The following is a 21,163-nucleotide window of genomic DNA, read 5'->3' as shown; positions in this document are numbered from 1 at the left end:
CGCAGATAGGGTTTTAGTCCCTCGACAGAAAATTTTTCCCCATCCCTTAAAAAATACACACAAGGCCAATATATAGAATTGTATGAGCTATTTTTTATGTGGGAAAAATGTTATTGCACACATTCTATTGTTGGCATACATATTTCCTTAGTGAGTATACGTCTTTATGCTGCAGTATAGCTTTAAAGCCTTAAATTCTGGAATAAAAAGCATAAAAAATAAATTAAAGATAATAACCACCTGTATGCTCTTGAGAACCAAGACTACTAACATTATGGCCTCATTTAAGGGAATGGGCAATCTTTCATGCACTTTTTTTTTTACAAGGAAGAAAATACATTTTCTATTGCAAGAATTTACTCTGCTTAAATAATGCTCTTTTTTATGGTCCCTCCCTAATAGTAACTGTCTAAACTTTACTTCTACAATGTACTAAAACCAGTTTTTATATTATTTCCTCTTTTTTACTAACTTGTTCACATTTCCAATATTCAGTTTCTTTTTCTCTTTTTCCAAACATCGCAGACTTTGAAAATACTTGAGAACACAATAGATCTGTCCAATGTCAGCGATCTTGGACCAGAAATGTCCAGAAAATCTCTGGAAAATGTCAAACTGTCCTAAGTAGTGATCTGCAAGTTTAAGAAAGACAAATCCTGAGCATGAAACACAGGCATATACAAAGTATTTGAGCGATGTCTTGTTACCAATGCGAGTTTGTGTCCGGACGGAGTATGCCACAGCGGCAAGGATGTGAAGCCCGAGAGAAAATTCGAATCCCTGGTCGTGAAACAGAGCAGCAGCATAGCTAAGTATAGAAAGCCTCATAATGAACATGAACCTACTCGACTGCCAAAGGTAATCCCGGTAAACATACTCATTCCAGCACACAACCCACGCAAAGAATGGTAAAGTCAACCACTGGTCCAAAATGGCGAAAACACGGGTTTGAGTTACGATTCTACCAAACTGGACAGCACTGTAAAATACAGCCAGCCAAGAGAACACATAATAAAAGAATGCTTCTTCTTTGAGTTTTTGCTGAGTCTTTTTCGTAACTAGAATCCAGTAGATTCCCAAAATTAAGTATCCAAAGTTGACAAGAGCGTTCGCCGGCATTTTTAGCATCGAATTGGGGTCAGCTTTTTCTGTATAATGCTCGAATCCCAGCTCCACTTTCGCACGATCCAGGACACCGTACAAGGTAATTGATGCTGCTAAGCATAACGGTACTAGAACATAAAATAACGATCCGTAAAGCATCTTAACTTCAAATAATCAAGAAAGACTATTATACCAAATTCTAAAAACACCTGTTCCCGAAGGCCATGTTAAAACCTGTAAATACAATGGTCAGCGGAGATAATCAAGGCCATAACCTCATGTAAGAAGATTCAATGGTTTTTCGGTCCATTTGTGTGCTGATTTTTTCTTGTGAAAGTGGCTTGCAGGATTTTTTCAGTATACTCTTTTCTGATAACAACCTTATTTATAAGAACGTCCAGACTGAGATTTTACAAAATTTTAATGTATGTTAGATAGAAAAAAAAAACGTTCTTTTTTATTCCTAATATGTTCTAAAATGCAGAATCAAATTGTGCTTATAGTATCAACCATATTATTGCTATTGATCATTAGTGTAATTCTCTTCCTAATAATTCATTAGGTTTTACATTTTTATATACACTAAAATTTAAGAATATTTAAGAACATATTTTATTCAGCCTTAAAATTTCCCAAAAATAAGAACGGCCCAGCTAACTGAAAAATAAGACGTCCTTATGAAAAAAAAGTGGTTGCCTCGTTTTCACTGTAACTCGACACCGTGTTGCTATTATTATTAGCACTATTTTTAGTTGGGTATAACATAAACTTTTCTCGCAAAGTACATTTTATGCCGTGCACTAACCAGCTAACTAGTGGTCGCAAGCAGACTACAGTGCTGTAAATCTTACATAAGGTTTTAGCCTGATTGTGTCATTTAAAGAGCCGGCAAACACTCAGCGGTTACTCTTTCGCACTTTACAGGGCTCCGAGTCCAGAAACTCTCGCCAATACTGGATAATTTGACGGCTTTGGACCCCTTTTTGATCGCCAAAAATGCTTTCCTTAGTACGGCGTAGTTGCAGGGTTAATAACAGACTCCAAGAGGTAGGGAGATCACGTTTTTATTTGCAAATTTTGGTCAGCGAGGCCACATTTGTTTTGTGTCTTGCAACCCCCGTGCTTTCCAAATGAAGTTAACATTGATTTCAAAATTGGCTTTGAAAATATTTATCTCATGTTTTAGAGCTTACGATTATGTCGTTCGAGAAATCTGCCCTCCGTTAGAGTGGTGTCTTCGAGAAATTACTCGACAGAAGGTTAGCTACTGGATATATTATCGTATCATCAATGATTTCTGTTTGGGATATCCATAGTTGAAAGAAAAGAAACTAGAAAAGAGCATTCAGTCTGCGACGTAGTTATATTTCGACCGTGAAAAAAAATCTCAGTGCACAATAAATACACTGTGGTGTATTGTTGTTTTTGTGTTAATGTTTTGTTTCATCAGACATTTTTGTGCAACATAGCTCAGCATTGTAAGAAGAGGATAATAAGAAGTTTTGTAGACGTTTATTCAACGGTGAAACGAGCCATGAGTCTTGCACAATCTATGAGGGTCCTGGGTCACGTTCTGAGCACGTGCTCTGTCACGCAACTTGTCACATCTTCCCTCTTTTAACAGTAACGCTAATGGTTGGTTAAAACAACATTATAATAATCAAAGGGTAAAAATCGAAATTTTACAACTAAAATCATACGATGGATTATTACTAATGTTCAGTGTCCTAACAGTTTCAATGTTATTTTGGCACATAGTCTTTGAGCCATGCAGGAGGCTTCACCTCCCGCCGAGGCCTTGTTATAGCCTGTGAAGAATCTGGTGGCAGGGCAACCTGGCTGGGTTGCTGCTGAGCATCATCGGGTTCTGGTGATTCCAGAACATCAGGTACTTGGCTGTTTGTTTCTCCAGTGCTGATCAACTGTCGGCGGTTTCGTCGGTAGGTGGTACCTTCAGTCTCGACGTTGTAGCTCCTAGGTCCGGCTTGACCTAAACACGTACCAGGCGTCCACGTGTCTTGTCCTGGTAGCTTCATGCGCACAGTTTCGCCGACAGCGATGGGCTCCAGGGGCTTGCTGTGCTTATCGTAATAAAACTTCTGGCGTTGCTTGGTACCTATCAACTTCCTGGTGTCCTCTTCAGTGTTGTAGCTAGGCTGTAGTAGGGAACCAGCCACAGGGAGAAGTGTTTTGCATCGACGTCCGAAAAGGCGCTGGGCCGGGCTAGTTCCGATTCCAGCAGTCGGAGTATTCCGCCAGTCGAGAAGTGCTTGGAATTCTGACCCCCCGGATGTCTTGCATTTTTTAAACAGCCTCTTTACTGTCTGTACAGCATTTTCCGCTTTCCCATTTGCTTGGGCATATCTTGGGGATGACGTCTTGTGTTCGAACATCCAGGTCTTGGCAAATACACTAAACTCCGCTGATGCGAACTGCGGTCCATTGTCGGTTATAAGGGTGTCTGGGATGCCAAACCTGGCAAATATTGCCTTCAGCTCCTTTATTATTGCTCGTGACGTCACTGTGTTAAGCCGGGCCACTTCTATGTAGTTGCTGAAGTAGTCACTGACCACTAGCAGTGTTCGGTTGTCGAGCTCACAGAGGTCAGCTGAGACCTTTCCCCAAGGTCGAGCGACAAACTCATGTTGGAGAATTGGCTCCTTTCGTTGGCCACTGCGATGAGTCAAACATACTTCGCATTTTGTGATGTACTCCTTCAACTCGACAGTCATCCGCGGCCAGAAAAACGTGTCTCTTGCTCGTCTTATGCAGCCTTCTATACCGATGTGGGATGAGTGTGTCTTTTCCATAAGCTCCTTCCTCAGGGCTCTAGGAACCACCAACTGTTGGCCTTTAAAGATGAGTTCTTCTTGGACAGTTAGCTCGTCTCGAATATCAAAGTAAGGATGCACGCACTCCGGCAGGTCTGTTTTGTTCTCTGGCCAACCTCTCTTTATAACCTCTCGAAGGTTTTGTTGCACCGCATCATCTACTGCTGCATTTTTGAGTTGCTGCCAAGTCTCTTCTCTCACTGGCATCCATGATCGATGGTCAATCTCCTCCAGCTCCCTGGTAAACTCCCAGGCGTTGACTTCGGGTAGGTAAGCTCTGCTTAGGGTGTCAGCCAAGTAAAGATCTTTGCCTTTCTTGTACTTCACATTGAGACTGTAACTCTGCAGACTCAGCAGCATTCGTTGTAGGCGTTTCGGAGCAGTCGCCAGAGGTTTGATGAAGATTGGTTCCAAAGGCTTGTGATCAGTCTCGATGTTGACGACTTCGCGGCCGTAGACGTACGTATGGAAACGGTCACACGCAAAGACAATCGCGAGCAGCTCCTTCTCAATCTGTGCATAACGCGTCTCAGCGGGCGTGAGTGCACGTGATGCGTAGGCTACTGGTTGGCCATTCTGTAGTAATGCGGCACCCAATCCGCTCTGCGACGCATCGCACTGAAGTGTAATCTCCTCGTCTAGGTTGTAGTACCGCAATACTGGAGTGACTGTAACGGCATCCTTTAGCTTTTCAAATGCAGACTGTTGCGCATCATCCCAGATGAACTGCACGTCGCTCTGTGTGAGATCCCTCAGCGGCTTTGTGATGTCTGACAGCTGGGGCAGGAACTTTGCAAGGTATTGTGCTAGGCCTAACAGACGCTGTACCCCAAGCTTGTCGGTCGGTGAGGGCATGTCCACAATTGCTCGCACTTTAGCAGGGTCGACTTTAAGTCCCTTGTCAGTTGCTATGTGGCCAATGAAGAGTAACTCTGATTTCCTAAGTCTCATCTTGTCAGGATTCAGGTGTATGTCCCGTTGATCACAACGGTTTAGGAATGCCAGGAGGTTCCTGTCGTGATCCGCCGTTGCCTCCTCGTAGCTCTCGCCATAGCCCACTACCAGGAAATCATCAGCAACAACTTCGGTTCCAGTCAGACCTTCGGCAAATTCATGCATCTTTCTTTGAAACACTTCTGGTGCTGAGGAGATCCCGAAAGGCATTCTCTTCCATCGGTATCGGCCAAACGGTGTATGGAAAGTTGTTAGATAGGTCGACTCTTCCTCTAGCTGGACGTGCCAGAAACCGTTGCGGACATCCAACAACGTGAACACCTTGGCACCGTGTAATCGTGTTGCAACCTCTTCTATGGTTGGTAGGGGATAGTTTTCCCTTTGGATGGCTTTGTTGAGATCCTTTGGGTCTAGGCATATTCGCAGTTTTCCATCTTTCTTGGGAACTACTACCATAGAGCTGATCCACGAGGTGGGTGTGGTCACCGGTGCTATTATCTCTTTGTCCACTAGATCATTCAAGGTTTTCTTGAGCTGGGGTCTTAGGGCTACTGCAACTCTACGTGGTGCGTGTTGTACTGGTTGAGCGTTTGTGTCTAGTCTGATGGTGTATTCTCCATCAAGTTTGCCAACCCCGTCACTGAACACTGCTGGGAACTTAGCCAATATTTCTTCTCTTGTTAGTGCAGCTCCTGGTTTGGGGTCAACGGTGAACACTGTCGCTCCATCTGTCTGCGGTTTGTGAAACTGGTTGTTGTCATTGTACTGTATAATGTTCATGCCAAGGCATGCCTTACGCCCCAGAATCGGGCGGATTTCATGGCTGTCAACAAGGCGACAATCCAGCTGGCACGATACATGGTTTCTCCACACTCTAATGGTGACATGCCCGACGACTTTGATCTTTGATCCCCCATACGCCACTAAGGACGTTTGCACGGGTTTCACTTTTACTAGCTTGTGGTCGTTACACGCCTGCTTGTATATGTGCACTGGCAACACATTGCATTGTGCACCAGTATCAGGTTGGAAACGGATGAAACTTCCAGACTCTGATTGAAATGTGACCAGCTGCGAATCATCCAACCAGACGGCCAATACTTCCTCCGTTTGATATGTCTCCTCAGGGTACATGTCTGTTTCTTCGACTTCGGTAGCCTTGACTTCCTGTTTGCATCTATTGGCAAAGTGATTTTTCGCTCCGCACTTCCGGCAGTCCTTTTCTCGTGCGGGACACGATTCCTGATTTGCCATATGTTGGTATCCACAGTTGTCACATTGTTTGCCTTGACCTCGTTGCTTTCGCCGATAATTTTTGATGTTGGGTTTCTTCGACTCGAATTTACTCACGGCATTGACGTCTGTCTCAGATGTATCTTTGACTATTTTCATCTGAGCAAGCATACTCTCAGCCGCTCGGCAAATTTCATCTGTTTTCGCTAGTGTTAATTTGGACTCGCGTAACAACCTTTCTCTGACCTTCGTGTCATGTATTCCAAATAACAACCGATCTCGAAGTATTTCGTCTGGCGTAATCGTATCAAACTCGCAGGACTCGGCCAATTTTCTCAGCGCTGTTCTATAGTGCTCGTAGGACTCTCCAGGCTCTTGCATTCGCTGGTTGAAACGGAATCTTTCGAACGGCACGTTCTTTCTTGGTTGACAGTACTCGGCGAATTTCTTTATGACAGGCTCTATCTTGTCTGTCTCTCCTTCGGTCAGGGTAAATGTCGAGTAGACTTCTCTCGCCTCTTCACCGATAACTGTTAGCAACGTAGCTACTTGTACGGCTTCAGCTTTCTCGTTCAACCCAGTCGCCAACGAGTAGTTTTTCCAAGCGAGCACAAATCGCTTCCATTTGTCAGCAGCATTGCTATTGTGTATCTCCAGCGGCGCCGGCGGCGGTAAGACATATCCTGAGGCCATAGTTAACCGCTGCTACCATGTAAGAAGAGGATAATAAGAAGTTTTGTAGACGTTTATTCAACGGTGAAACGAGCCATGAGTCTTGCACAATCTATGAGGGTCCTGGGTCACGTTCTGAGCACGTGCTCTGTCACGCAACTTGTCACAAGCATTGTTTCAAATATAATAAGCTTGATATGTACATATACTGTGCAATCCAACAGTACAGTTTTCTTTTCTTGTTTTTTTTTTTTTGTGCTTCCATATTACAGACACAGTGCGAGCCAGCAAGCCATGCAAGTAATAGTAGTTATATTTCGACCGTGAAAAAAAAACTTCAGTGCACAATAAATACACTGTGGTTTAGTGTTGTTTTTGTGTTAATGTTTAAATATACTGTGCAATCCAACAGTACAGTTTTCTTCTCTTGTTTTTTTTTGTGCTTCCATATTACGGTTGGCTTTATAGTGTAGGCACAGGAAATTGAGATATGACACAGCTTTAGTGTTGTTTTTGTGTTAATGTTTTAATATACTGTGCAATCCAACAGTAAAGTTTTCTTTTCTTGTTTTTTTTTTTTTTTTTGTAAGTCCATATTACAGTTGGCTTTATAGTTTAGGCACAGGAAATTGAGTTATGACACGGTGCGAGCCAGCAAGTCATGCAAGTCATAGCTGTGAGCCATCAGATGAAAATATTCACTGTACAATTCCTGCTTTTCGGGAATATGTCTACTTTTGCAGGCATATTTTTTTTTTCTTTCATGCAACCTTTCATTAATTAGCCAATCACTATACCAAACCGAATCAGTTGCCATGTTGGACATACAAAAGGGACTCTGGACAAACTGGATTGAAAAACATTATACTTTTTGGAAGAAAAGTTTTTTTTTAACATTTGGCTATTTGTGATGCTCATGCTGGAAATTTGCAATTCTTTTGCAGGGTAGTACTGTATATGTTGAGGGCATAAACAGTGTTGACTGTAGCTGTGTTGGAAACATGATAGCTAATGCTGATGTCATAATATGCAAATCAGAGAAAAGACTCTGCATCATGATTGGATAATTAAGTGCTATGCATATCATGTGATTTTTAGATAGAAGCTCCTTGTGGGCTTATGTAAATACTCTTCTTGATTGTAGCCTTTGAGCGAGTTAGTAAAGTAATAGTTATTGGTGAAACTACAAGGTTTCTGTCTGTATATCCAGAATATTTTAACAAGCTGTATCTTTTTTTTAAATCCTTGTCTAAGGTTTTACATTTTTCTCTACTAGGTGAAGTGGATCTTGTTGTAATCGGATCAGGCCCAGGAGGTTATGTTGCTGCCATCAAGGCAGCCCAACTTGGAATGAAGGTACGTCTTCCTTACTTTAGATGATCTAGTTAAAGCTGTGTTATCTAGAGATCTCTAAGGTCTTAGGAGGCTTTCTCATGGGCCTTATTTACATCAAACAGGGTTTCCAAAAAATATAAGTTGGGCTTACAGTTGACTTGCCTCAAGTTGTCCTATGACCATTTGTTTTTGTTCATAAAGCAATAGATAGAAGTAATAGAAGGGATAACTTGTTGCATTTAGACACATTTTATTTTGATATGCCATGGAAAGAAACTGAAATTAAATTGAATTATCAAAGGTAGCAAACAGTTAGTGAGGCAAAAATCAAGCACAACATTCATGGAAAGCATCAAACCATCTGTTTAGCTGTCAACCTCGCTTTAGGAAATACCTTGAGAAAATACAGTGAATGTATCAGAAGTACCAAGATAGTTAATGTGGGAAAATACAGTAAATGTATGGATAATTTCAAGAAAATTAGGTGTTAGAAAAGGTTCAAAATCTGGAGACTCCCATCTAATGCGGGAGAGTTGACAGCTATGCATCTGGTAGTTTCATGGCCCTTTTGGTAGTATTCAGTACCAAGACATGAAACCGCTTTCAGGCAACCCTGAAGCCAAAATTTCAGTTTTATTTTAATGAATAATATATATATATATATATATATATATATATATATATATATATATATATATATATATATATATATATATATATATATAATGATGGTTGAAGGCTTTCATAGAAAGTGCTCAATACTCGAAAGTAGAGCGGTGTATAGTGTTGGTTTGAGAAAAATACAAACTACATAGGTTTCCCTACAGGTCTGTTTCGTGGTTGCCCACTCATCAGGGGATTTAATAAGAATATTCCTACCATCGTATATATACTATTAACATTGAAATTTACATAATAATAGACTGATAGTTTTAGCTAAGGCGGTAAGAGGAACAATAGCGAGTTACATTAAATATGCGGGGCGAAAACTAACAGTGCGGAACGTGTGAAAAATTGATAGCGCGAAAATTTAACGGTGACGGGATTAACAGTTCTAATTGTTTCGTAGCAGGGCTTTGTTTCTGTGGCGGCACGAGGACACGAGTTCATTGCGTTTATTTAGAGTTGATAGTTTGGGTTGGCAGATGATCGTCAGCTTTTCCTTGAGGCAGAGGTTGCAACGCTTAGTGGTACTGTTGTAGGCGGAGTGGGAAGAAAGAATGCGCCATGAAATAAAGTACTCAATCATGCTGTCCTTGAGAGTCCAGACGTGTTTGCTGAGTTCGGTGGAGTTTCTGTGTTTGGCGTGTCGGAATGATGCGGTGTGGTTTCTGTACCTGGTCTTGAAGCTGTTTTCAGTGAGCCCGACGTATGTTTCCGAGGTGTTGTTGTCTTTTCGAGTTACGGTAGCTTGGTAGATAACAGATGTCTGTAGGCAGTTTCCGTCTAGAGGGCAGGTGTCTTTCTGTCGGCAGTTGCATGTCTTGTTGTTGGTAGTGGTAGGGGCGGAGCTGGCGATCTCGGTAGCCGACGATGCGGTGATGATGCGCTTGTTGTGGTTGTCGATGATCTGTTTGGTGTTGTTCATGCAGCTGTAACTGGTTTTGATGGTGTTTCTGTTGAAGATTTTACGGAGGTGGTTGTCTTTCGGGAAGTGCTTGTCTATCAGGGTGAGGAATCTGTGGCCGATGTTGGTGCTGGTGTTCTTGCTGAAGGGCGGGTTGTACCATAGGATGTTGTTGCGTTTGCGGGTTTTACGGTTGGTTACGGTATTGGGTTCGTAGCGTAGCGTGTAGTTGTATCCGCTATCGTCGAGTGCTTTCTGGTAAGGTGGCGCGGTCTGGTCAAAGGAGGCTTGGTCTGAAGATAGGGCAGATAGGCGTCTGTTGATACCAGCAGGGATGTTCTTGGTGATGGAGGGCGGGTGGTTGCTCTCACGGTGGACATATTGTAGCGAGGAGTTCAGCTTTGTATAAGGCTGGTGTGCATTACGTTTTAGGTCGAGGGTGACGTCTAGGAAATTGACAACTTGTTTGTTTGCCTCAATGGTGATTCGGAGTCCGTTGTTGTTGAAGATGCGGCACAGTTCCTTTTTTAGGTTTTCGGTGGCTCTGGGTGTGGCGTTGGTGATGGCTAGTCCGTCGTCGCGGTAGAGTCCTACGTTCATATTGAGGTCCTGAAGTTGGGAGAGAAGGAAGCTGCCTACAAGTTCACAGGTTTCTGCGCCATCGAAGCTCCCCATCGTAACATCAAATATCGTGTTGCCTTTCTTCTGCCAGGGTGTTTGGTTGTGGACCAGGAAGGAGCTCTTGGAGTGGGTTATAATCTCTTTTTCATCAGGGGTGATTTCGTCATAGTTGGAGGCGAAGTCGAGTGCTCTTGATAGTAGGTCTTGGCTGATAGATGGGTAGAATTCTACAATGTCAAAACAGATGAAGTTGAGTTGGTGTTTGTCCACCGTGAGAGCAACCACCCGCCCTGAACCACCAAGAACATCCCTGCTGGTATCAACAGACGCCTATCTGCCCTATCTTCAGACCAAGCCTCCTTTGACCAGACCGCGCCACCTTACCAGAAAGCACTCGACGATAGCGGATACAACTACACGCTACGCTACGAACCCAATACCGTAACCAACCGTAAAACCCGCAAACGCAACAACATCCTATGGTACAACCCGCCCTTCAGCAAGAACACCAGCACCAACATCGGCCACAGATTCCTCACCCTGATAGACAAGCACTTCCCGAAAGACAACCACCTCCGTAAAATCTTCAACAGATACACCATCAAAATCAGTTACAGCTGCATGAACAACACCAAACAGATCATCGACAACCACAACAAGCGCATCATCACCGCATCGTCGGCTACCGAGATCGCCAGCTCCGCCCCTACCACTACCAACAACAAGACATGCAACTGCCGACAGAAAGACACCTGCCCTCTAGACGGAAACTGCCTACAGACATCTGTTATCTACCAAGCTACCGTAACTCGAAAAGACAACAACACCTCGGAAACATACGTCGGGCTCACTGAAAACAGCTTCAAGACCAGGTACAGAAACCACACCGCATCATTCCGACACGCCAAACACAGAAACTCCACCGAACTCAGCAAACACGTCTGGACTCTCAAGGACAGCATGATTGAGTACTTTATTTCATGGCGCATTCTTTCTTCCCACTCCGCCTACAACAGTACCACTAAGCGTTGCAACCTCTGCCTCAAGGAAAAGCTGACGATCATCTGCCAACCCAAACTATCAACTCTAAATAAACGCAATGAACTCGTGTCCTCGTGCCGCCACAGAAACAAAGCCCTGCTACGAAACAATTAGAACTGTTAATCCCGTCACCGTTAAATTTTCGCGCTATCAATTTTTCACACGTTCCGCACTGTTAGTTTTCGCCCCGCATATTTAATGTAACTCGCTATTGTTCCTCTTACCGCCTTAGCTAAAACTATCAGTCTATTATTATGTAAATTTCAATGTTAATAGTATATATACGATGGTAGGAATATTCTCATTAAATCCCCTGATGAGTGGGCAACCACGAAACAGACCTGTAGGGAAACCTATGTAGTTTGTATTTTTCTCAAACCAACACTATATATATATATATATATATATATATATATATATATAAACAATTCTTTATCTTCACAGACAGTTTCAGTGGAAAAAAATATGTCCCTTGGGGGAACTTGTCTAAATGTTGGTTGCATACCCTCAAAGGTGAGATTGGTGATTTTAATAGATGAGTAGACCATTATTATACTGTTTATTGATTATTTAATTTTTGTCAGGCTCTGTTGAACAACTCTCACCTTTATCACCAAGCCTCTGGTGCAGACTTCAAAAACAGAGGAATTGAAAGTATGATAAACAAACTTGTAACTCAATCCTTTAAACTGTTTCAAATTAACCCTTAGAATTGGATTTTTAAATGGAGGGTGCATACTATTCTCCTAGCTACTCCAACCCTACCATGCTTCCTTTTTACTATGGCCTATTTGTGATGAGTTGGAGTAACACTTTGGTCAGGGATTGGAATATGAAATTTATGTGTCCTTCCACCATGCCATGCCATCACCTCCTCCTCATGTAACAGCTAACCCACTGGTTATTCTGTTAGTGATTGGGGTGTGAAGATTACTGGCCATTTCCCACCCTACCCCATCACCTCCTGTTCATGTAACAGCTAACCCCATTGGTTATTCTGTCAGTGATTTGGGTGTGAAGATTACAGGCCATTCCCCACCCTACCCCATCACCTCTTGGTCATGTAACAGCTAACCCCATTGGTTATTCTGTCAGTGATTAGGGTGTGAAGAATACAGGCCATTCCCCACCCTACCCCATCACCTCCTTCTCATGTAAAAGCTAACCCCATGGTTCAAGCTGTCAGTGATTTGGGTGTAAAGATTATAGGCCATTCCCCACCCTACCCCATCACCTCCTCGTCATGTAACAGTTAACCTCATGGTTCAAGCTGTCAGTGATTTGGGTGTAAAGATTACAGGCCATTCCCCAGCCTACCCCATCAACTCCTCCTCATGTAACAGCTAACCCCATTGGTTATTCTGTCAGTGATTTGGGTGTGAAGAATACAGGCCATTCCCCACCCTACCCTATCACCTCCTCGTCATGTAACAGCTAACCCCTTGGTTCAAGCTGTCAGTGATTTGGGTGTGAAGATTACAGGCCATTCCACACCCTACCCCATCACCTCCTCCTCATGTAACGACTAACCCCATGGTTCAGTGATTTGGGTGTGAAGATTACAGGCCCTTCCTCACCCTACCCCATCACCTCCTCGTCATGTAACAGCTAACCCCTTGGTTCAAGCTGTCAGTGATTTGGGTGTGAAGATTACAGGCCATTCCCCACCCTACCCTATCTCCTCCTTCTCATGTAAAAGCTAACCCCATGGTTCAAGCTGTCAGTGATTTGGGTGTGAAGATTACAGGCCATTCCCCACCCTACCCCATCACCTCCTCCTCATGTAACGACTAACCCCATGGTTCAGTGATTTGGGTGTGAAGATTACAGGCCCTTCCTCACCCTACCCCATCACACCCTTGTCATGTAACAGCTAACCCCTTGGTTCAAGCTGTCAATGATTTGGGTGTGAAGATAACAGGCCCTTCCCAATCCTACCCCATTACCCTCCTTCCATGTCAACAGCTAACACCATGGTGTGGTGGTTGTTGCAGTGAGTGGGGTAACGCTAAATCTGGACCAGATGATGAGTCAAAAGGAAAATGCTGTCAAAGCCCTCACTAATGGAATAGCTCATCTGTTCAAGCAAAACAAGGTAACAAACTAAAAATAACAGGGAAATAAGTCAACACATCTCTCCAAAAAGAGAGTAGTTTCAACTGACATTCATGCATTAGCCCTTCGTTAGAGCAAAAAGGGCAGTTATAACAAAACAACCACAGCTCGGTTTTTTTTATATTTGCTCAAATAACCCCCTTTCTGTATTTTTTTGTATAATAATTGAATCTGTTTCAACCAGCATTTGTTAATTAAATAGACATCACACTGTGCTTTTGCTAAAGATACTGAAGACTTAGGAAACATTTCTATTCATATAATAACCTCTGTAATTTATGTTATTATTTGATGTTTTTATTCAGGTTACACAAGTCCATGGGCGTGGCACAATAACTGACACCAACGAGGTAAGGAATGAATTATCTGGTTTTAAGTCTGGAATATTCCACAAGTGGGATATGCAAATGATGAAAATACTTTTTGCCAAACAATACTAGTGGTCTATTATGAATGCTGCCTTTCAGTGGCAATAAGTGCCAGATTTTAAAATCAAGAAGTGGCAAATGGCCACATGAGACAATGTCTTTGGCTATACAAAAACAATGATTGTTCAATATTAGGTTGGTATTTGCCACAGGTTACTGTTTACAAAGATGACCTAAGCACAGAAGTTATCAAGACTAAGAACATCCTCATCGCAACAGGCTCAGAGGTCACACCCTTTCCTGGAATAGAGGTACTGAACACAAAAGACTTTATATGTTTTAGTTTAAAAATGCTTGATTCTCAGCTGTACAAGAATGGAAAATTAATGCTGCTTACTTGTCAACTTGTGGATTGTGTAGAATACCCCTAAAAATTGCATAGGATAGAGATCCATTAGGAAATAACATTTTGAAAATTTATTGACTTTAGGGCAAAAGGCGGAGTCTGTTAAGCATTTGACTCTCTTTTATTGTTTACTACAGATAGATGAGAAGCACATAATATCCTCTACTGGGGCTTTGTCTCTATCTACTGTACCCAAGAACCTGGTGTTGATTGGTGCTGGTGTCATTGGTGTGGAGTTGGTCAGTAGCTTCTCATATTTAGCTGAATCTATAATCTCGTAAAACACACTCCAAATACCGCAGAGAAACAACAATTTCCAAGAATCCAAGATGTTTTTTTTAAAAAAGAACTGCTGATATAATATTATAAATTATATATATTCTTAGTATATTATTTATATACCTTGTATAGGGCATGCCTTTTAGTTATTTGCTTGTGCGCGTCAACAGTTTATTGTATATATTCGTGTATTGTAACAGTTGATCTTTATTCACCCTAATGAAGTCGAAATATAGGTGCTAACCTGGTTGCATCTTCATTGAGTATATTTATATATATATAAATCATTTTAGGCATGAGAGTTTTGGATCAGGAATTTGTTAACTCATAGATGATGGCTTAGGTGCACAAGAACATATGCAGTAAATTTCAAGACAGATAGAGCAAGAAATAATTGTATCACATTCCAATGCCATATTGTAATAGTACATACATAGCTCGAAACTCATAATTACCTGTATACACAGGGCTGTACCAGAGGGTGGGGCACTGGGGGCATGTCCCCCCCCCCCCAATATTTTCAAAAGTTTTAAGGGCGACTTTTTGTCACAAATGTTAAATACCAGTTGGGGCATGGCTGTACCCCCGTTATTTTCTTTATGTTTCTGTCTAGCTTGAACTATTTCCTTGATTTCTCTCCAGGGCTCTGTATGGTCTAGGCTTGGTGCCAACGTGACTGCTGTAGAATTCCTCGGACACATTGGCGGCATAGGGATTGACATGGAAATATCGTAAGAACGAATTGGATGATTGACATGGAAATATTGTAAGAATGAATTGGATGACTGACATGGAATATAGTAAGAATTAATTGGATGCTTGACATGGAAATATTGTAATAATGAATTGGATGATTGACATGGAAGTATCGTAAGAATAAATTGGATGATTGACATGGAAATATCGTAAGAATGTGATTGACATGGAAATATCGTAAGAATGAATTGGATGATTGACATGGAAATATCGTAAGAATGAATTGGATCATTGACATGGAAATATCGTAAGAATGAATTGGATAATTTACATGGAAATATCGTATTGGATGATTGACATGGAAATGTCGTAAGAATGAATTGGATGATTGACATGGAAATATCTTAAGAATAAATTGGATAATTGACATGGAAATATCGTAAGAATGAATTGGATGATTGACATGGAAATATCGTAAGAATAAATTGGATGACAGTCAATCTAGGTGTTTTCCTTATAGAGTGGAACCTGGATTTTACGATAACCTTGATTTTGAGATGATGTTTCTTTCTCATGGTGAAAATACAGTGAAATGTATGAGAAAGTACCTCGATCTAACAATATTGGATACAACAATATGCAAATCTGTTCTCCCAAGTATAATTTTGACCTTGATACAACCATATTACTGATTCTTTCTATCAACAAAGAGATAAAAAACTCAAAACACCACACACATACAGTACAGATAACTGATTTTTTTTACATGACAGATCTTGTTAAATGCTGATTATAGTTTACAGTATTACGTACAGTTACAATATTATTATTTTTTCAAAGTTGATAATTAACCCGACCTTGCTACAACAATATTTTTAATGGATTTTCCTTTAAATCTTAAAAACGAGGACCTCTTTCTAACGATACCTCGATTTTACAATACATTTTACAATACATTTCTCCCCGAGGCACCTCGTAAAATCCAGGTTCCACTGTATTTCCAATTAGGAAGTGTCATATATCTCTGTTGTTGTTTTTTTTGTTACAGAAAAAACTTTCAAAGAATTCTCCAAAAACAGGGCATGAAGTTCAAGTTAAATACCAAGGTCACAGGTACTGGAAAATGCAAGAACAAATCTTTTGTTTGTTTTGTTTATGACAAATTCAAACGCTGTTTGTGTTTGTTTTAGGTGCTGAGAGAACTTCTGATGGTGTTGTTGTCAGGTATAGTAAACAGCTGGTCATCCCTTGTTACTTTGCTTCCCCTCTTCCCAATCTTAATATGTGTTATTTATTGATCAACAATACAATACAATAATCCTTGTTTATCGAGGGTAGCATATTGCGTAACTGTATTTAACAGTTTTCTAACATAAGGCCCTCGTAAGCATTGTAACCACTGTCACTGGGGGTGGTCACTGCCAGAGGGTTTTTTGCGTCCCCAGTGGTTCTTTTTACGTCCCTTTGGTTCAAGTGTAGTGCAGCTTGAAGCGACGGGGCATCCGGTTTAGTGTCCTTATTCCAAGAAGACTGGAAACACGGGAGAATAACTTCAACTCACTTGTGACACATATTTGAATCCTGGCAGGAACCCGAAAAAATCCCCAGTTTGAGCCAGGATTTGAACCTGAGCCACAGCGGTGAGAGGCCGACACGCTAATGCACTAGGCAACCCATGCTTCCACAAATCAATTTGCATCATCTTTTCTTTGTTTCAGTGTTGAGTCTGCTAAAGACGGGTCTAAGAAAGAAGAGGTAAAATAATGTGACTTAATGGTTAAAAATGAATAGTAGAAAAAAAAGCATAGCTTCGAAGTGTGCCATAAATTTACAATACTGCCATTCTATTTCAAAAAAGGGTGGCAGTGCAAACAGTAAATGACTGTAGTCGTAAGAATTCGCTGTCACGCAATATTGTTTATTTACTACATAGACTATTTTCGAGGGAGTTCTAGAATGTAGCAGGATAAATACAACTGATAAGCCATTTAGTAGTTACTAGAACTTGCTCGCATTAGCATTGTAAAATCATGTACATTTGGGAAAGTTCGTAAGAGAAGATATATTCCAAAAATACTGTTAAAGGCTAAATTAAGAGTATTAGGTAATTAGCTTTATTTAGTAAACAGAAGAGTATAAAAGCAGAAGTGTAATTATCATAGTCATTCAAATTGAAAAACAACACGGAAGTCGAATTGAAAAGTTATACTAAGTCATCGTCAAGAAGTAATCATTGAAAGAGTTATCATCGCATATAAAGAAAGAAAGATCCTTGGAGAAGCAAAGTAGTTTTTCTGTGTTGGCTTGACAACACCTGATATGCCCCTGGCACAGCTGCACCTCAACTTACTTTGCTTTTGTGGTCCGTAGTTGGAGGCAGATGTTCTGCTGGTGTGCATAGGGCGGAGACCCTACACGACTCGCCTGGGGCTAGAGGTACAGACTTACAATGGATGTAGCTAAGAGTTGGCACATGACGCATATAATACACACACTTTTACTATTTCGAAATATTTTTCACGTTTTCCTTTAAAACATGAAAAATCACCAGAGATTGTTATTTAATTGACCGGAAGTAAATTGGTGACAATGGGGCTTTAAGTTTGAATTTGATCAAATTGATTTTATAAAATTTTAGGATGATAGGGGTATGGATATCTCATAAATTAAATAAAATTGTTATTAATCCACAGAAAGTTGGAATTCCTCTGGACTCTAGAGGACGAGTTGTGGTTAATGAGAAATTCCAGACAAATGTCCCAAAGTAAGCAACAGATTCAGGATTAGGTTTGTTTGTATTGTGTGTTGGGTGAGCACGGATTAGTGCACTGATTTTTTGAGGAATAAAAAAAAAAACAAGCCCAGAAGAGTCCTTACACAAAAGGTCAAATTAAATCCAAAACTCTTCAGTAAGAGGCACATGCAATGTAGAGCGACACTATGTTAGTTGCACCACACAGGCAACCCTTGATAATCACTGTGTCCCTGTATCTCTGATTCACTGCTTGTTTTTTCTTTGGATAGCATTTATGCCATTGGGGACTGCATCCATGGGCCTATGTTAGCTCACAAAGCTGAAGACGAAGGTGAGCTTTAACATTGCTATTTTTTTAATTGAAAACCCGTAAATACTGACCATCAGCCATGCTCGAGGATCCAGCGTACTTTGCAGGCACTTCCAGAGGTCACTACCGCAAAGTCACTGGATCCTCAAACATGACCATCAGTGAGTCACCTATCAATCTCAATCTTCATCAATCTACTTATAGGCATCATCTGTGTGGAGGGCATGAATGGAGGCGCTGTGCATATTGACTACAACTGTGTCCCTAATGTAGTTTACACACATCCAGTAAGTAAGCAGAGGGTGGGGCCGTGCCCCCCTCCCCCCCCCCAATATTTTTTACAATTATAAGGAAATGAATAGGGGCGTGGCTGTGCCACCTGAATTTTTCTCAATGTGTCCTGCCTACTACAGCTATGGTAAGAATTGCTATCATTGCCTTGAATTCTAACATAGAAAAATGACAAAATGACTCAGAGGGAGGGAGGGGAGAAATAAATCTGTTCTCTGTCCCTTGGCCTTAGTGCCTTATGTCCTTGATGCCCTAAACACAAGATCTTAAAAATGTATATAAAAGCTCTTTCTTGATCTTTCCTTAATCCAATAAAGATGTCTGCAATGTCTGAAATCGTTGCTGCTTAAATAATCATTATTACCTCATCATGATCAGCAATATTGTCCCTATTATTATCAACACCATCACTAATGGCTATCACTATCATAATTTATCAAAGTTAATATCCTCACTAGTGTCATTTTTATCATCTTCATTGTCGTCAATATGACCACCATCATTATCAACACCATATGCATCGCTATTACCATCATCATTGTCATCATCATAACCATAAACACCATGAACATGACACAACATTCTTTGTCTTCATCATCTTCATCAACACTATCATATGGTTTCTTATCCACAAATCTGCCATCACTATAAAAATTATTTTCAGTGTTTCTTTACTTTTTGTATATTTATTGTGTAGGAAGTCGCCTGGGTTGGCAAGACTGAAGAGATGCTAAAGGAAGAGGTATTTATAAAATAATTTGCTTGATGTTTACAGTGTGATTGATTCTTACAATGTGGACAATTGGAATATTTTTGAGAAAATGTCATCATTGGATCCGAGCACCACACTCTGATATAAATAATTGTCCATAAAACATGCATACAAGCCACCAATGTAAGATTAGGAATTTAGCTGCGGCTTATGCTGTAAGGTTTGCTGTATTTTCAGTCTTATTAAACCTCAATTTTTCGGCCACTAAGCGTGATCCATGGGGTGTCTGGGTAATAGATTTACCCTGTACTTAAAGACCATGTATGTCAGTATACCATATTAGAAGACAAATTATATGTAGAAATCTCGCAAGTATTTTTTCAAAAGCAAATGCTCATACTTTATTGACCTAATTGTAATAAAATAGCTTTAACAAATCAGGCTATAAAAATTTATGTTTTTAACACCTGGCATTCTGCTATGACGACACTGTGGCATCAGACAGAAACATTTTGACTTCTCTGAGGCCCCTTTATTGCCGCTGAGCCTTTTGTCTCTTTCAGGGTGTAGAGTTTAAGGTTGGCAAGTTCCCAATGTCCGCCAACAGCCGTGCGCGCACGAATGCCGAGATCGACGGCGTGGTGAAGGTGCTGGGGGATAAAGAGACCGATAGGCTTCTCGGCGTCCACATGATCTGCCCTGGAGCAGGAGAACTCATCAACGAGGCGGCGCTGGCTATGGAGTATGGAGCGTCATGCGAGGACATCGCTAGAGTGTGCCACGCCCATCCCGTAAGTAGAATTAGGGGGTAGAAATGGGACGAATTCACCCACAGGGGTTGAGGGTATCACGGGTAGTGCGTTCATTGTGACGTCACATCTGCACAAGGAACCCGATTAGAACACGAGGGACTTGTTTGCTCAATCGTAATATTGCCACCTTTCTTTGCAGACCGTCTCCGAGGCCTTCAGAGAGGCCAACCTCGCAGCGTATGCCGGGAAAGCCATCAACTTCTGAGCACACAGCTAAACAGTGGGGGGAATATTCAAATAGGAAGATAGACGGATGAAGTATATTTTAATTACTGTGTAACATCTTGTCACCTTAAAAGAAATGGAACAGCTTGTAGACTTTATTTGATGCTGTTTCTAAGAGATATTTGTTTGCAGAGAGGTTGATGTGTAAATTAGGTATGGTGATCTTTCTTGTTTTTACATGATAAAAAATAAACAATTTATCGACTAGTTTTATGTGTTTTGTTTTGCGATTAGCAAGGTTTCGATTAAGAGTAGCCGCCTTTTTATTTAATCATAAAATATACACCTATTTCAAAATACGTTGTCAATGCAAATGGCGATTGCCAAAGGCAGTGCTACCAGCTCAGAATATTTTCTTTTCTGGAAACACTTTTTTGTTTTGACATTCGAGGCATCAAAACATTGAAACAACCAATCACAGATCAAATTGTAAGACTTAGGTCCACTCGCTGGACCTAAGTAAAGAAAACATGGCGGCCATAGAGAGACGAGAATAAAAGCATAAAACAATATCTTTCTGCTTTTTGGTAGTGTTTTAGACGTATAAAAACTTGAAAGACTTGTAGAAAGGCCTTTGGGCGCAAAGATGTGGTAAAAATTCATATTTCGAATGGCTATGTTCGGTGGGAAAGTCCGATTCGCTATAGTCAATAGATGACAGCGAGGATGATTGTCATCACGATTGAATTACAACTTGGAAGCGTAATTTTACTGGAATTCGAAGGCACACTTAACGGTGGACAAGCAGGCATGGATTTTTGACCCTGGAGTTGACTTCTCAGTACTGGAAATGGTTTTCGTTGCGTCCTTCGAAGCTCATAATGCATGCATAAATA

General features: G+C 41.1%; 2 protein-coding genes across 3 annotated transcripts; one reads left to right on the top strand and one right to left on the bottom strand.

The window, feature by feature from the left end:
• Positions 1–71: 71 nt before the first annotated feature.
• Positions 72–1,349, bottom strand: LOC5521957 (transmembrane protein 187). The gene has a single exon (XM_001641789.3). It carries the CDS (start codon positions 1,261–1,263, stop codon positions 451–453), a length of 813 nt encoding a protein of 270 aa, XP_001641839.3. The 5' UTR covers positions 1,264–1,349; the 3' UTR covers positions 72–450.
• Positions 1,350–1,992: 643 nt separating this feature from the next.
• LOC5522075 (dihydrolipoyl dehydrogenase, mitochondrial) lies at positions 1,993–20,534 on the top strand. Of its 2 annotated transcripts, XM_001641672.3 has the most exons (20): positions 1,993–2,151; positions 2,291–2,363; positions 8,071–8,150; positions 11,803–11,871; positions 11,943–12,012; positions 13,353–13,453; positions 13,779–13,823; positions 14,054–14,152; positions 14,385–14,486; positions 15,169–15,257; positions 16,271–16,335; positions 16,413–16,446; positions 16,941–16,977; positions 17,593–17,658; positions 17,916–17,986; positions 18,247–18,308; positions 18,492–18,574; positions 19,276–19,320; positions 19,854–20,081; positions 20,242–20,534. In XM_001641672.3, exons 1-20 carry the CDS (start codon positions 2,101–2,103, stop codon positions 20,305–20,307), a joined length of 1,536 nt encoding a protein of 511 aa, XP_001641722.2. In that variant the 5' UTR covers positions 1,993–2,100; the 3' UTR covers positions 20,308–20,534. The 2 variants fall into 2 exon arrangements, with proteins under 2 accessions (XP_001641722.2, XP_032223203.2); XM_032367312.2 differs by lacking the exons at positions 1,993–2,151; positions 2,291–2,363 and adding an exon at positions 7,920–7,984.
• Positions 20,535–21,163: the final 629 nt, after the last annotated feature.

Source organism: Nematostella vectensis, chromosome 10, assembly GCF_932526225.1.
Source record: "Nematostella vectensis chromosome 10, jaNemVect1.1, whole genome shotgun sequence".
In the NCBI taxonomy this organism is placed as follows: Eukaryota; Metazoa; Cnidaria; class Anthozoa; order Actiniaria; family Edwardsiidae; genus Nematostella; species Nematostella vectensis.
The sequence above is the reverse complement of the archived record's forward strand: the minus strand, read 5'-3'. Positions and strand labels throughout refer to the sequence as shown.

Bases quoted from the DNA above. Each gene is read 5' to 3' on its own strand.
- LOC5521957 (XM_001641789.3), bottom strand. From the start codon at position 1,263: ATGCTTTACGGATCGTTATTTTATGTTCTAGTACCGTTATGCTTAGCA.
- LOC5522075 (XM_001641672.3), top strand. From the start codon at position 2,101: ATGCTTTCCTTAGTACGGCGTAGTTGCAGGGTTAATAACAGACTCCAA. The intron at 14,153-14,384 runs GTACTGAACACA...TGTTTACTACAG, and splicing joins CACCCTTTCCTGGAATAGAG to ATAGATGAGAAGCACATAAT. The intron at 14,487-15,168 runs GTCAGTAGCTTC...ATTTCTCTCCAG, and splicing joins GTGTCATTGGTGTGGAGTTG to GGCTCTGTATGGTCTAGGCT.